Source organism: Musa acuminata, chromosome BXJ2-5, assembly GCF_036884655.1.
Source record: "Musa acuminata AAA Group cultivar baxijiao chromosome BXJ2-5, Cavendish_Baxijiao_AAA, whole genome shotgun sequence".
NCBI lineage: Eukaryota > Viridiplantae > Streptophyta > Magnoliopsida > Zingiberales > Musaceae > Musa > Musa acuminata.
In genome coordinates this window covers 18,874,195-18,890,473 of record NC_088342.1, presented here as the reverse complement: position 1 = coordinate 18,890,473, position 16,279 = coordinate 18,874,195, and the positions used below count along the sequence as shown (strand labels likewise).

Sequence of the window (16,279 nt, the reverse complement as noted above, 5' to 3'; positions counted from 1 at the left end):
TCAAATTGAGCTGAATATATAACAACCTACAACTAAGTGCAACTGCAGCTATAAGGTCTATATAGACTTTATTGAAAAAACCCAAAAGAATATGAAGAATAAATATGATCCAATATAGTAGATGCACATTATACATTCATGTGGTTTATTACCGATGCTCTAGATGACTGACCTTTTGTGTGTTATAGAAGCATTTATGACTAGTCATATTAAAGCAAGAAACAATTGCAAGAAAATTACAACATAGAAATCAAATGGATCTACATGTTGGCATTAACCAAGAGAGATTAACACTTTCACTACAGAAAAATAGTAAAAAAGAATTCAAAAGTCAACTTGTCACATCTCAATCTTGATCAAAAGGCTACATACTAAATGGAGCATATCAAAGGCTCACCTTAATTTGTATTTCAAGTTTTCACCAAGAAATTTTATGAGATTCAGATAACTTTTACTGATATAATGTCCTTGGTTTTCACCAAATCTAAAGATACAGAAAAATTGGACAGACAAAAAGTTCCCACAAGCAAAAAACTTTGTATCATTGAAATAAAAATTTTATAAGACAATTGTCAAACCAACGATGTTTTATGGATTTGAGAATTAAACTATTAATAAGTAACATATACACAAATTTTATATCATCATATAAGAATATTGGGATGAATGTGTCAGTTATTATATAAAATAAGAAAAAACATAGTCTTTCGTGAATAATAAGTTGTAATATAAATAAATAATAAAATGAGAAAAAAATTAAAAATCATTTGGGCATATGTTAAGGAGACCTATAGATGTACATAGAAGAGGAACCAATTACTATTAATGATATATATGAGGAGAGGTAAGGGAAGACCCAAGAAGACTACTCAAAACTTCACATATATATTTAAACACTCTAAATTTAACTAAAGATATGGTTTTCTATATAAATCAATGGTAATAAAAGATTCATGTAACCAACAACAAATATTCATGACATAGTGACTTACAATTATTGTCATCGTCGCCATTAAGGTATTGAACCCTTAATCCAAGATATATTAAGAATGTCAACTAGTTTGACCATAAAGATTTTTGACAATTAATCAAAAACCTTAAGACCAAATAAGCATGTCTTTGTTGTCAAGAACCAAGGTATACAGTTTCGAATAATACCGCCCGATACGGGCGGTACGTACCGGTCCGTCAGCTGACCGGTACACGGACCACTCGTTACCGAACGGTATATAAATATAAATATATATATATATATATATATATATATAATACATTTTTTTTTAAGGTGACATCGCATCGCCTCAGCAACGTCGCCGAAAAAGGAAATATATATATATATATATATATATATATATATATAAAGGCGACAGGACGTCGCCTTTTATAAAAATATTTTATATATAAATATTATATATATATATATATATATATATATATATATATATATAAACGAGGCGACGTCACCCCACTGGGGAAGAGGGGGAAGACAGAGGCGACGTCACCAAATTATATATATATGTATATATATATGTATATATGTATATATATATGTATATATATGTATATATATGTATATATATGTATATATACATGTATATATATACATGTGTATATATACATGTATATATACATATATATCGAGCGATATACCGAACGGTATACCGCTCGGTATACAGTATCGTACCATACCGAGCGAATATCGAAACGTCGGTACGGTACGATATTTCAAACCTTGTCATGAACAAATCACTATACAAATAAGTTTTATGTTCCCAAGCATATAAAGTTCATATAAATGACGATACCTAGGATGTGGCAGTTGCTCTTGAAAATTTTCAGGAGTGGTGTCACCTCTCAAGAAACCTGTTGTGCATGGGTCTTTAAACATCAGATCTTAGTGAGGTAGCAAACTCTTGGAAAACTTTCAGGGTTGATTTACCTACTAAATTGTTCTTTTATATCGAAGATCAGTTTCGAGCATGTACAAGGGATTTATAGTAAAGATCATTGCGAGCTCTTTAAGAGCATTAATTAGCACCATTAAGTCCTCATGGCACAAGTTCTTAAATAGATAGGCTTGTTTATGACAAGTTTGTGATCTATCAAAGGTTTCAGTGGCGCAAGGCATGTCAATACTTTTCAAATTTGTGGAATTGTAACAATAACTCAGTATATGCTTATCTTAATTATTTCTGTTTTTTAATTATTTATAGAGGTCAGCTTGCGTTCATTGAACCTTTGCAAACCCTGCATTGCCAAGGCTTCGAGCTCTGGGTTTTCTTTTTTGTTAAAGAAATTTCAGTTTAATAAAAAAAATTACTGATTTAGGTTACAATTTCAATTGATTTGAGTTAGTATTTTTTGTAAAAAATGATCATTAGTTGATCTAAGTGACAAAGACTGTCGCTTCTGCATTTGAGGGACAATTTCATGCAAGGTTCGCAATACCGTACCGTACCGGAGTTTCGACCTGGGCTCGGTACCGATACGGTACGGTATACCGCTCGGTACACCCAGGTGTACCGAGCGATATATTCAGGCGTGCCGAGCACTGTAGCAGTAGTCAAGGCCATTTCTAGGCCATCATATCTAGAAAATCACTAAAAGAATTAGGTGAACCAAATCGATCAACAAATACCACATAGAATTATTTTTCAGTAGTCAAGGCAAGTTCCTAGATCCTACAGACTGCAACAACACATGCCATATATGCTACCTTCAAAGAAATTTCCATTGCACCATATAATGGGTAATCCACTAAACAAGAGGGACAACAACTATCGCTATCACCCTCTATTGTTTTTTGTTGGCTGGAAGAACCAAGTATCACTGTTGGAGCTATCACAAAGTAGGTATTTGCTACCACAAGACTTGTCTACTAATTTAAGCAGTAAATTGTTGGCCATATCTCAGGAGACCTTCCAGAAGTCGTAAATCTCCTGGTCATTTAAATGTGAAATCACAATCATGAGCTAAAAAATGGTAATTTCTAAGGCAAGAAAGAATCTAAGAATGACACTTTGACATCCTCAAGCACAATCAGCATCTTTAACTATATGGATCATGAATGTCACTTATTCTTCCAAATGAGATTTAGAAATTTTGCCTGTCCGCTAAGCAATTATATAATAACTCCAAACCAATAATCAATTGTTAAACCAACATAAATAAGACAAAATGATAGAAATGTAAAGTACCTGATCAAGATATAGAACCTTTCTCTGAAAGATGCTATGCTGTGGGGCATTAGGAATTGCGATCACTTCCACTCTTTCATCCCTACCAAGGTCTTTGAAGTAATCCTTGTATCTTGTAATATCAGCTGTGGCAGACATCAAAACAACCCTACATGTAAACAAAATAGTATCAGAAATATTATCGATAGGAGAGATACCAAAATTAAATGGTTAAAAGCATAATGTTCTAATCACAGTAGTTGAATGTTCTAGACAAAAGAATCCATAGTGTAAAATTCAACCAGATATGCTTTTGAAAAAAAATTATCATCATCTAACCAAGGATTGTGGTTTCAAGGCATAAAGTGCCTCCCAAAATGGAATGTACTGTATCATGTCAATAAACATACAACTGCCATCTGGCAGAGAGCAAAAATTGGTATGGCCATGTACTGGACATATTCCATTGTGTGGCTCAAGCCAACTAGCAGAACAATCCTTGCATATTTAGTATAGGCTATAATATGATAGTTGGAGAAAAGAAAAAGCAGCACATGGTCCTAACCTCATATCATTGTTTTTCATCATAAGTTGCTTCACACAGGCAAGAAGAAGATCTGATTCCACCGACCGTTCATGCACTTCATCAAGAATTATAACTTTATATTTTAGGGCAGTCAATCCCTTATCACGCATTTGTTCCAATACAACACCAGCAGTCTTGAAAACAATTTTTGATCTGTCACATGATAGTTAAAGAAAAAGTAAAGCATCTTAGAATTTAACACCAAGCGAAAAAAAAAACACAGGCTGACAATGTAATATAGCAACCTTTGCGAAATGGTTAAGTTCATGATGAAAGTAATACAAATCAGAAAAGTCATATCATTAAAGAATTTAGAAACCAAACAAGAAAAAGTAGCACATATGTAAGTTCTTGTCCACATTAAACATGAGCTATTTGCATTTTCTTATCAATAAGGATGACTTAGAACACAGGTCAAAGGTTTTGGCAGAACAGATTATCTTTTGGTACATGATCACAGTATTATTTATCATTGCAATGTAATTAGTGCTAATACATGTCAAGGAAAGATTGAGTACCTAGTCGAACTGATGTCGGAGACATTTGAATGGCCTATGTGATATCCAACCTCACTTCCAACTTCACAGTTACGAGCTTGAGCTATCATTCTAGCTATTGCCACGACTGCAAATCTTCTAGGTTGTGTACATAATATGGGTTCGATATTCTCTTCAAGGAGGAACTGTGGAACTTGGGAGCTCTTTCCTTTAATATAATAAAATGGCAATGCATAAAATAAAGGAAAAAAGAAAAAAAAATACAAACTAGAAAGTAATTGTACACATAGCAAGATCAATCCAGCAATAAACAATTTATTAGGTAGTTGGGGAAATAAGAAGCTCAGTAATGTTAAGAATTTGAGATGTTTTTTCGCATTTCGGCACCAATTATGGCAAAAAATGGTAACAAACCTAGTCTAGAAATTGGGAGCTGCATTATAATCTTGATATGCAATCTCTTTTTTTTTTCAAACCCGGCAGATTAAATTAGCTATATTAAAGCATTACAAAAGACACCCGTAGTATCGGAGTGTAAGAAAAAACTCAGCCAAGAGGGCCACTCCCATCTCCAAAATATAAATGACTGAGACTCCCTAGCATATCTGGCCAACCAGTTGGCCACTTCATTTCCCTACCTATACACATGGGAAAGGTTACATACATCCATCAAGTCCAACAAATTCCAAATATGCAAAACAACATTTCTAATGGACCATAGAGTTTATCAAAACAACATTGATATGCAATATTTTAATAAGGTTTTGCTTAGTTAATAATTTCATTAATCTGATTAGTTGTAAGTTTATTAAAGAATTGCATATGATGAATTGATGACTTATTGTAGATACAATGAAACTTAAAGAGGATGTTAAAAATTCATAATTCATGTCAGATAGCAGTATATAAAGAAAAATATATATCTGACTCCATTTAATTTGAAATTGTGTGATTGAAGGTTTCTATTATGATACTCACCAAGAAAGTCCTATATTTACTTCTAAACTAAAATCATAATAATAGTTGAATGATGAATTAACTGTTTGACCAACTAAGAAAGCAAATGAAAGAGTTTAGATCTCATAGTCAACAACAATAAAACTAAAGTCTCAAATATTTGGGATCGAGTCGATCGACTACATGGACCTTTTCGCCGCCATTGAGAACATTGCTTCATTGAGATTTGAAAAATTAGATCTCACAGTGGGAAACATTAATCATTAACATGACTTATTTGTTCTTGTGAAACCTTTCTGACTACTCATGAATTCAATGGCTGTTACACCTATGATGGAAACTCTTAGTCGGTTGCTTGCATGCTATAACTAACTATAAGAAACGTGTACAATGACTTTTTGTAGCTTTTTCAAGACAGTTTTTCTAAATATCTGTCTCAAATACATCAAACTCTGTTTTCATATTTTACTATTAGAATGTATATTTCAGACACTCAAAAAACAGAATTCAAAAGAAAGGGGAGATTTTTAAACTCCAAAATCATGTTTTCTTTCCTGATAGATTAAATGAATGTGGCCAATCAGCAAACTAGTGTACCCACTTTCCTATCTCACCTTTCTTTTGGCAGTAACCTATCACATTTTCCCATATCTGAGAGCCCTTTGTTTCTCTTCATTTTTCTCCTTTTTCTTCTTTTTTTTTTCCGTCTTCCCTCTCTTTTTTCTACTCCAACTAACCCCAACCCCCTCATGTTATCTTTTTTTTTTTCTATTGAACTTCTATTTCCACTCATTTCACCTAAATTTAACCATCACTTCATACCAAGGTTCGTAATTTCGTACCGTACCGAAGTATCGAGTTCAGCTCGATATAGAACGATACGAGTATACCAAGCGGTACATTCAAGTGTGTATATATATATATATATATATAATAAAAAAGTTCAAAAATAAAAAGAGAGGTGACGTCGCCTCGTTACTTCTGCCCGCATGGGGAGAAGAAACGGTTTCTTCTGCTCGGTTTCTTCTCCCCTCGAAGCCTAGGCAGTTTCTTCTCCCTACGAGAAGTCGCCAACATTGCCTCATTTCTTCTGCCCGCGTGGGGAGAAGAAACGATATCTTCTTTCTTCTGCTCGTTTTCTTCTCCTCGCAAAGCCTCGATGACGCTACCGAGGCTTCTTCTCCCCGCGTAGATGAGGAGAAGTCACCGACAACACCGAGGCATCGTCGCCTCAAACGAGGAGGAGGCGACATATCATCTGCAACATCCTGCGAGGGAGGGTAGTGACGAATCGGGATCGTCAAGAGATAGTGACGTCAGATCTCCAAGTTCTCCCTTTTCTTCTCTCTTCCTCCTTCGACTGTCACCGACCGATTTCAGATAATAACGAGATGGAAACAGCCCCTATCTGCGATACCGCCCGGTAGTGGGCATCCCGCGTACCGATCTGCTAGCGGACCGATATGTACTACCCAGTACAAGCGATATCATTCAAAATTAAAAACCCCGCTTCATACCTTATGACCTATGGAGATCAACTCCTTCATGCCTTTTTAATTTTTGGCAAAATCACTATATATTTAAAATGATAAATTTAATATTTGAGATAAAATGAAGGAATTTGCAAAGAGAATGGCATCATTGTTGATGTATATCAACAAAGTTGATGTATATCAACAAAGTTGATGTTATCTCTCAAGTTAGTTTAATGTTATGTCTCAAGTTAGTTTATCTTTCATGTTTCGTTATTCTTTATGCACTATCATAACAGTTTGAAATTTATTGCATATAGAATAATTTTGCGAAATGTCAAAATTATAGGTTTTTATAGGCAATAGTCATCTTGTATCGGAGATGCATTCAATTCTAAATCTACAGTTATCCATCAGGAAGAAAAGAAAATTTCTTACATTGCAATTTCTAATTAGATCCTGAACCAATATGGTTGATGGTGACTAATTTAATATCTTTGGATAAAATGAAAACTAATCTCCAATAAAATCATTGCAATTGAGGAAGATAATTTCTCCAATCAAGTATCGACCAGGAATGAGGACTTCAAAATACATAGGAGCTTGAATAAAATTAGATCTTTCAGCATCAATCAGCAACATGAAAGATGTAATAGATTTCTTTTTGTTATTTTTCTTCCTTTACTTTCCTTACTATTTTGTACGTGGAATGTCTATAAAGGGCTTGTAAAGTTTGCTACATATTGGTAGAAGAAGAAATTCTTGATTTATGACAAATGCTCGAGTGGTGAAATATGTTATATTTACAAGTACAATGGACTCAAAACCAGGGTTTTGAATACTAGTCCGTATCAGCATACTGAGCTCTGCTCGGTACGATACATACATGTATATACCGTCGGTACGCTAGGGCGTACCAATGGTATACCCTAAAACCTTAAAAATACCTTCAACTACCACACCAGGGCATACCGATCGATATGCCTCGGTAACGGTCGAAATCCGAGGCGATATCTATCAGTACGCCTCGGTAAAGTCAAAACACTGGTACTGCCCAGTAGAGGATGGTCCGTGTACCGATATCCTCTCGGACCGATACATACCACCCGTACCGGGCAGTACACATCAAAATTGAGAACCCTGCTTGAAACTAGTCCGTAATAAATTCTTTGTCCAACATCTGAAACCCACAGTATGAGCAAATGGTTTTGAATATTGGTGAGACCCCTAAATACCTATCAACAAGGTTCTCCATACCACTCAACAACATGTACCAATCCAACAAGGGACCAATATGGGTAGTACATCAATATGCCCCCATATACCATGTGTCGACATGTTTGGTATGACTCGGTATAGCTTAGTATGTACCACACCAACAACTAATCGGTACATCGGTACGGACTGTTAAAGTGAACCATGCCTATCAATCTGTATTTATCGGTTGGCGTCAAGCACCAATAACAAACCATAAAATTTGACACCCATTGATTTAATTTGTTGTGACTATTTTCAGATATTAAGTAGAGTTTGATATATCACCCTATACACTATTTCCAAACTAGACCAACAATTTGTTTAAACTAATAATGGGTTAATATTTAACACCATGGTATAAACCACATTCCATCCTACGATCTGATCCTCCTTTTGTAATTCATGTGCAAAGCATTATACACTTTGACCCACCACTTGTATTTATTGGCCAAAAACCCAAAAGGACTACTTTGACTCTAACTTTTATAGAAATGTTGCCTTTTCATAAAGACCAATTAGCAGTTCATCAAAGACAACTTAGATGAACAACAAAATATTAGAGGGTAAACATGGTAGTCTGATAGATTGACACAGATTAGTAATATTCATCCAACTTTATTAGTAATATTAGTCAATCATACAGGATAAATGCAGAAAAAGTACCATGGTCTGTGATAATCTCCTTCACAACAGAAACTCATTCTATATTGTCTTGTTAATTTCTTTTCTTGTATAATTTAACATTCAAGAAGCAGCTACTGTGAGCAATCAGAATGTTCTTCAAGGTAGCAGAGGTTACAGCCCTCTCCTAACTACTTCCTTGATCCTATATCAACACAGAAAAGAACTAAGAAAAATTAAAAATTGTTCTCTTTCTTTTACCTTTTTTAACGATCACATCATGATTTTTGTACTCATACTTTTTAATTGAACAACCTGCATGATTGCAATGTAGCATGATTTTTGTAACAATCATTCAATTGAACATCTAGCATAAATGTAAATGTAAAAAGTTTATTTTTTAAAAAGAAATCTATGTTGATTTTACAGCTTTGCTGCCTTCTGATAATCATAAACATGAGCTACAACAGCAAAAACGAATACCATCAATAAATTTTGTGGGAAATCTCTTTTGCTAAAACTAAAAGATTAGCTTTTAAGTTAGATTAACATTTTTTTGGATTGAACATCTTTATTATTTTTAACTTTAGCAAATTACTTCTTTTTTTCTTTTGTTTATATCAGTGATTTAAAAAGGCGCTCGGACGAGGCGAGGCAAGGCCCGAGCGCCTCGCTAAACTTCCAGGAGGCGCGCTTCAAAGAGGCGCCGCCTGGGCGCTCGCCCGAGCCTAGGGGCTGGGCGCTCGGACGAGGCGAGGCAAGGCCCGAGCGCCTCGCTAAACTTCCAGGAGGCGCGCTTCAAAGAGGCGCCGCCTGGGCGCTCGCCCGAGCCTAGGGGCTGGGCGCTTCGAGCGAGCGCCTGGGTTAAACCAGGCGACCGAACCAGGATTTTTGGTCAGGTTCGGTCTCCGGTGATTCGTTGGTTCAATCGAACCAACTAAAACCGATATCAGCTATCGCTGCCCAACCCTAACCTTGCTCGTTGCTGCTCCCGCGCCCGTTGCTCGCTGCTGTCGCTGCTCGCAACCGCTGCCGCTCTGTCACGGACAAACTTCTAAACAAGATGTTTGATGTAATGCTTATGTATGTCCGTGTCTTTTGGTATTTTCATGCCTTGTACAGCATGTAGAGGAACGGCCGAAGGCTTAATAGTCCCATTTTAGTTGGGTTGGTGGCCTCTTTAGGCTTGTAAATAAAGGTTGTGTCATGTGGACACGTGCGAGAGATTTTTGGTCTGTAATTGACCATTTTACCCTTTGTTGTGCAACTGTTCAGAGCTTGTAAAGTCTGTTTGTAATTTGCATTGTCTATGAAGTGTTTTTCAGAGATGTTTGCTTGTGGATCCCGATTAAGGCGTTCTCTCTAACCCGTTCTCTCTTTTGTTGGTCCTAAGGGACAATGGAAGGCTTCGGGGTGGTTGACCTTTGCGGAGGGACACGCAAGGGTGCCGCACGACTTAGGCAAAACCAGCTAAGTCCGTGACAAATGGTATCAGAGCGGGACAAGCACTCATAGAAACACTTAACATGCAAACGTGGGGGACCTAGCGGGGCTGCGTTGAGGGCAGTCAGCACACGCGCGACCGTTTGGGGGAAAACGGGCATGGAGATGTAGGGAAAAGGAGTCGCTCGGAGGAGCGGGCATCTGACATTGGCATTCAGAGGAATGGCCAACCCTTCGCGCAAAAGGCACCACGAGAACAGGCAAGCTTGGAAGAATGCGGAGCATACAAAGGTTGGGATGGTTGAGTTTGAGCTACGGCTCAACGTTGACAACCATACTTGATGGTGCTCAAGGCAAGCGAGGCGCTTGGTAAAGGATGAGACCATGCAAGGTGGAATGAGTTGCTCAACGACCAAAAGAGTTTTGCAAAGCTCACAGAGGTGAGGGGAATTGCTAACTCGAAGAATTTGGTACTCATGCATGGACTTGTATGCGGATGATAAAATGTTCGTGGCCATCCCAAGGCGACCGAAACTCGGCGTCATGGAGCATTGAAACTTTCTCTTCAGCATGTGAAGGATACGTCCGTAGGAGGCTGAAGTGTGCAACAAGTTCAGCATGTTGCTAGGCCTTGAGTGGTGCAGCGGGGGGTGTATTGACGTGGAGTTGCAATCTAGCAAGTGCATTTGCAGGAGACAGAAAAATGCACAGTTTGTTCAGCAGATCGGAGTAGTCCAAAGGGATGGTGGTCTCCGAAACGAAGAGAGATGTTGCTCCAATGGGACAGTTATCCAGGAAGGATAAGTCCCGGCTCTCTAGAGGGAGAATCATATGGGACGGACCTCACAAGTTGAGGAGTACCTCGACAAACAACAACTCCACGAAGCTCAATGGACTGAGAAAGCGACAAAGAGTCGTCGCATGATCTCGCTCGAGAGAATACATTGGTGGATGCATTGCGAGATCAAGTGGGGGAGCGACCCAAAGCAACTCAAATGAAGGCATACTTGGAGTCGATATCGAGATCGAACTCAAGGGAGGGCTGACCCGTGGAATGGTGAGCGCGAGGGCCACCATCAACTCAATGCAAAAACGAGGAGCGGAGCAACTGGAGTGTAACTTGGCGAAGTACCCAAGCCGCATGAAGGGAGCCAGCATAGAAGTTGGAACATGGAGCGGAGGCACAGTGCTTTCCTTAGACAGAGGTCAAGGACATGAACTCTTGTAGAGGCAAGAGTAGAATTATGTTGTTCCATGGGTCCTTCATTCTGACGAAGTGAACTCATCTTGCTTGGTGCCAAAGACGAAAGGAGTTTCTGGGCACATGCACCTTATCTCAGAGAAGCATTTGATGGAGGAACTAAGGCGACTCAATTTGCGAAGGTGAAATTGGGTTCAGAAGGCCTTAGCATGGGGCAAGAGGACTCACAGGCGGGTGCTCTTGAAGAATATGCCACAGTGTTGCCATTCAAGTTGTCATGAAGGAAGCGGTGCGCAACGGAGATTGTGCTGGTAGGGGCAAAGGCCCAGGATCCAGACAATGATGCACAAATTACAGTGAAGTCGGTGGACTTCGGGAGCTACTAGGCAATGGACTGTCCTAGAGCGATGCTTCATCTAAGTGTGACCCAAGAGTGGGTGGATGAAGGTCGATTGCCAAAGGAGCGAACAAAATCGAAGGTGGAAGAGACCCTGCGATGTATTGGCAGAGGCCACACATGGAAGGTTCACAATTCGAGTTCATCCCACAAGGATCAAAATACAATAGAGATGTCACCAGGAGGCGACATGGTGCAGCGGATCGTGGTGGAACAGTTCGTGGCAATGCGATACACACAATCTAGTCCCGTGAGGGACTAAATCATACGAAGGTATGATCGGGAGCTATTGGAAGCTCCACTTCGGTGAACAACACGACGGCAAGAAGAGCTATGGATTCAAGGACTGAAGGTCATGGTACCGCAGAGGCGGATCTTCCATGCGTGCATCGAATTTTACATCGGATGAAAACCTTGGTCATCAGCATATGGGGGCTGGGTTCCACCAAGGGAAAAGTTCGAATGCAAGTATCAGTGAGTTCCATGGGAGGGACTTGATCATGCAGAGGTATGATCGAAGCAGCTGGAGAGTTGGACTGCTCCAGAGTTCATATTCGCTTAAGGGAGCCCGACAAGTTAGAGGATAAGGTCGAGTAAGCGAACGTTGCTACCAAGGAAGCTAAGGAGAACAGAATCGGTGCAAACCTATAATGCGATGGTAGAGGCCATACATGGGAGTTGCAGTCTGTCTTTCCATCGACCAAAGGAAACTGCTTGGAGAACACAGAGATGTTGAAGCAGGGGGTCGAAAGGGGCGAGAAAGCGACGACGAGTCCAGAGGGACTTAGCTACCTAAAATCAAGCATCAGTTAGAATGTAGGTGGACTCAGAGGAGTGCCACGAAGACATATCTGCTGATCGTGAAGAAAAGGAATGCAGATGCGAGGCGACGGATAGTAGGGCCATGGGCATAGCAACGCCATGGTACCGCAGAGGTGGGACTTCCGTGAAAATTATTGATCCCTTGCTCTCATGGAGGGAGAGTGCTTGGTCGTGAAAGGGGCCGAGGAGATGGAGCATGCAGAGGTAATCTCCAGGTACCGAGACAAGGCTGAAGGGTAGAGGCCGAGGAACTTTGTAAGACCGGTATCAATGAGCTTCTCATCAAGATAGCCGAAAGTGAAGGACTTCGGGTCATGCAAGAGTGCATAACCAAGGAACGAAGCAGGCAGTACGTGGTGTTGTACCTTCGCTACTCAGGGGAGTAAGCGACAGGGTTGATGAAAAAGACGATACAATCCCAGAGGCGACCAAACCTATGAGAGAATTACTCCAAGTTGGGGTGAAAACTTCCTGCATTCCAAAAGTTCGATGGCATTGAGAAGGTGAATCACAGTAACTAACTCAACGCAAGGAGTGCAAACACTTCAAGTGCTTCAGAAGTGTGAGCAAAGAGCAGGTGAGGGCTAGTAACCAGCTCGATGCATGGAGTACAACCTGGAAGAGGCGAGCGAAGTCAAGTAACCTTTGCCTTCTCAACCCTTAAGAGAATGGGCGAAACCGAGTACCCCAATTCTCTTATCTATCCAGCAGAGGAGCTCTACACAAGTTCAAAGACCCCTCGAAGATAATGAAAGACAATAGTTGTCAAATACTCACCAACGGTGATCAGTGCTATTGAGAGTAGATTGTCCGCTTCATTTCCCAATGAAATGCCAATCGAAAGCGAAAGTGATGCGAACTTATTTGGATGTGACAACTAAGTGAAAAAAGAGTCAATGAGCAAATTTTATGGAGGAAGGACCCAAAACTTCAGAAGTTTGCGAGATGATGCTCGTTAAAACTCCAACAAGCATCCACCCAATTCAAGCAGCATGAGAAATTTGAGAGATTGGCACAGTAAGAATGGTCTTTTCCTTCATCTGGGGGGATCCGCAGGAATCAACAATGATCAACACAACTCAGTCAACCCCACACCAGAGTCAAAGTCATTGGTGAGTTGAAGCAGCATGGCGGACCAAAGGTTCGACTACTCAAAAACAGCAGCGGAGAGCAGCTAGGAGCCAAGAGGCGCATTGTAGCTGGAGCAGAAGATTGAAGACTCAGCAAAGGCGAGGAGTTGCAGTGTCAACAAAGGCTTCAATGAGGACGTCGAGGGAATAAGTGGGGGAGAATGTCACGGACAAACTTCTAAACAGGATGTTTGATGTAATGCTTATGTATATCCGTGTCTTTTGGTATGTTCATGCCTTGTACAGCATGTAGAGGGACGGTCGAAAGCTTAATAATCTCATTTTAGTTGGGTTGGTGGCCTCTTTAGGCTTATAAATAAAGGTTGTCATGTGGACACGTGCGAGAGATTTTCGATCTGTAATGGACCATTTTACCCTTTATTGTGCAACTGTTCAGAGCTTGTAAAGTTTGTTTGTAATTTGCATTGTCTATGAAGTATTTTTCAGAGATGTTTGCTTGTGGATCCCGATTAAGGCGTTCTCTCTAACCCGTTCTCTCTTTTGTTGGTCCTAAGGGACAATGGGAGGCTTCGGGGTGGCTAACCTTTGCGGACGAACACGCAAGGGTGCCGCACGACTTAGGCAAAACCAGCTAAGTCCGTGACAGCTCGCCGCTGTCGCTGCTCACAACCGCTGCTGCTGTCGCCGCTCCCACTCCTGCTCCTGCTCCCGCTGCTTGCTGCTGCCGCTATCGCCGCTCCCACTCCCGCTGCCTCCTTACATTCCCGCTATCGCTGCCTCCTTACACTCCCACGGTCGCTGCCTCCTTACATTCCCGCTCCCGCTGCCGTTGCCTCCTTACACTCCCTCTGCCGCTGCCTCCTTACACTCCCGCTCCCGCTGCCTCCTTACTCTCCCGCTCCGGCTCCCCCTGTCGCTTCCTCTTTTCTCAGTCAACGATCAGCACCCCCTTACACTCTTCCTTCTTCTCCTTCTGTATATTGTTAACAGTATACAACAGTATACTATTACAGTATACTGTATACTATTAATATTGTTAGATTTATTTAAAATTATTAATTTAAATAATTATATTTATTAATTATATTATATATTTTTATATTTTAGCGTCTCGTTTCGCTCGGGCGAGCGCCTACCACCTCGGGCATTTTTGGACCTTAACGCCTTTTGGCACCTAGAGCTTTTTAAATCACTGGTTTATATTTATTCTAGAATGACTTTTTGTGCTTACAACGAGGACTATGATATAAGAAAAGGGCTATAAAATGAAGAATGAAACTTCACTGAACCAACAATCTTTGTCTTAAAACGGGCATCGTCACATCCCCTTTTTCAAGAAAATATACTTAAGCATCGCCATCATTGTCTTAAAACAAAAAATATCCTCAATAAGCAGCTTTACCGCAACCAATAGCAAACAAAAACCTAAAGACTGAACCAACAATCTTTCTCGCATCTACCCTGTAGTAGGATCAGTAAATACTCCTCGTTACCAAAGCGACAAACATCACTTCGGTACTCATGTAAACCCGAACCCCCATGCTTTTCCTTTACCGTTTACTTCTCAAAACCACGGTCAAAGAACTCAATGTCAACACAAGCAGGAATGTTATTGATGGCATCCACATTGCCATGGTTTAAGAAATCAAACTTCTATATGGAAAGAAGAAACATCTCTAACGTAATCATTCAGTAGTCAAAGAATCACAGGTTTTCTCTCAACCGACGCGATTCTACGAAACAAAAGGCGAATTGCAACAGCATATAAACAAGGAACAGTAGCAGGAGACCTAAGACACCGACGACGAAAGTTCGATCGATCATACATCATCGATAGAAGATGGCATTGAGATTATACCGCAGCCGGTGTCACCGATGATAAGAGTCACCCGATTCCCCAGAATCTTGGCGACGATCTTGTCCCGTAAAGCCATCACCGGGAGCGGCGGACGGCCATCGGTGACTGTGGCTAGGACGGAGGAAGACGACGACGACGCCACCGAGGAGGTCTCCCCGTTACTGACCATTCTTCGAGGCGAAGCAAATGAAGTAAAAAAGGTCAGAAACAGAAAGGCCCAGGGGAAGATATTTTATGGAGGGGATGCGAAACGATGCAGTCACCTCCTACGCCACTTTCCTCCCGCCTTTCCTTTTGAAGCATCGCGGTAAGTTTCCTCCGAGCTCTCGTTTAATGTTATCTTGAACAAAAGTATGTTGACATATAATTAAACTTTAAATACTTACCATTCGAGCTGTGACGTGTGGTAGTTGCAAATTAGATGGAAGTTATAATTGGATTTGGTTATCTCTTATGCATCCGCGGATCACCTTCTCCTTCTTTCTATTGAAAAATTATCTTATCTATAATATTTAAATATTTATATATTTTAAAATATATCTTCGTTTCTAAATACTATGTACAAGCATGTACATGTGCAAGCCAGCAAACTTGTTAATAGAAATGTTTCGATAGAGATACGGCTGGGGATGTGGCGAGTCGCCGGCGACTGCAACGTATCCCTCGCTTGCTTGATGGGCACCACCTGTGACGCCCGTGCCTGTGGTCGTTCGTGAGTCCTGTAACATGAGCACCGCTCCTAACTTTCCGACTCACGGAGCACGTTAAGGTTTGAGAGTTGGCTTTGGCACTTTGGAGCAGCAGGGATGCTGCTTCGAAACAATAGTTGTCCTAAACCCTAGTGATTTACCCTCGATTAATTTCATTTCAATCTCATGATTGGATGAAGCGGGGAGCCAAC

At 40.3% G+C, this 16,279-nt stretch overlaps 1 protein-coding gene across 2 annotated transcripts in view; it reads right to left on the bottom strand.

Moving 5' to 3' along the window:
• The window catches only part of LOC103985272 (zinc finger CCCH domain-containing protein 4), a 50,578-nt gene extending 34,993 nt beyond the window's left edge, over window positions 1-15,585 (bottom strand). Inside the window, exons 1-4 of one of the 2 annotated variants that reach the window (XM_009402924.3) lie at window positions 15,379-15,585; window positions 4,281-4,467; window positions 3,742-3,915; window positions 3,198-3,345 (exon numbers count right to left, since the gene is read on the bottom strand). In XM_009402924.3, the coding sequence (XP_009401199.2) occupies window positions 3,198-3,345; window positions 3,742-3,915; window positions 4,281-4,467; window positions 15,379-15,547 (678 nt within the window). In that variant the 5' untranslated portion in view covers window positions 15,548-15,585. The remainder of the gene's footprint in view (window positions 1-3,197; window positions 3,346-3,741; window positions 3,916-4,280; window positions 4,468-15,378) is intronic. The other variant, XM_065109003.1, reaches the window with a different exon arrangement.
• Window positions 15,586-16,279: the final 694 nt, after the last annotated feature.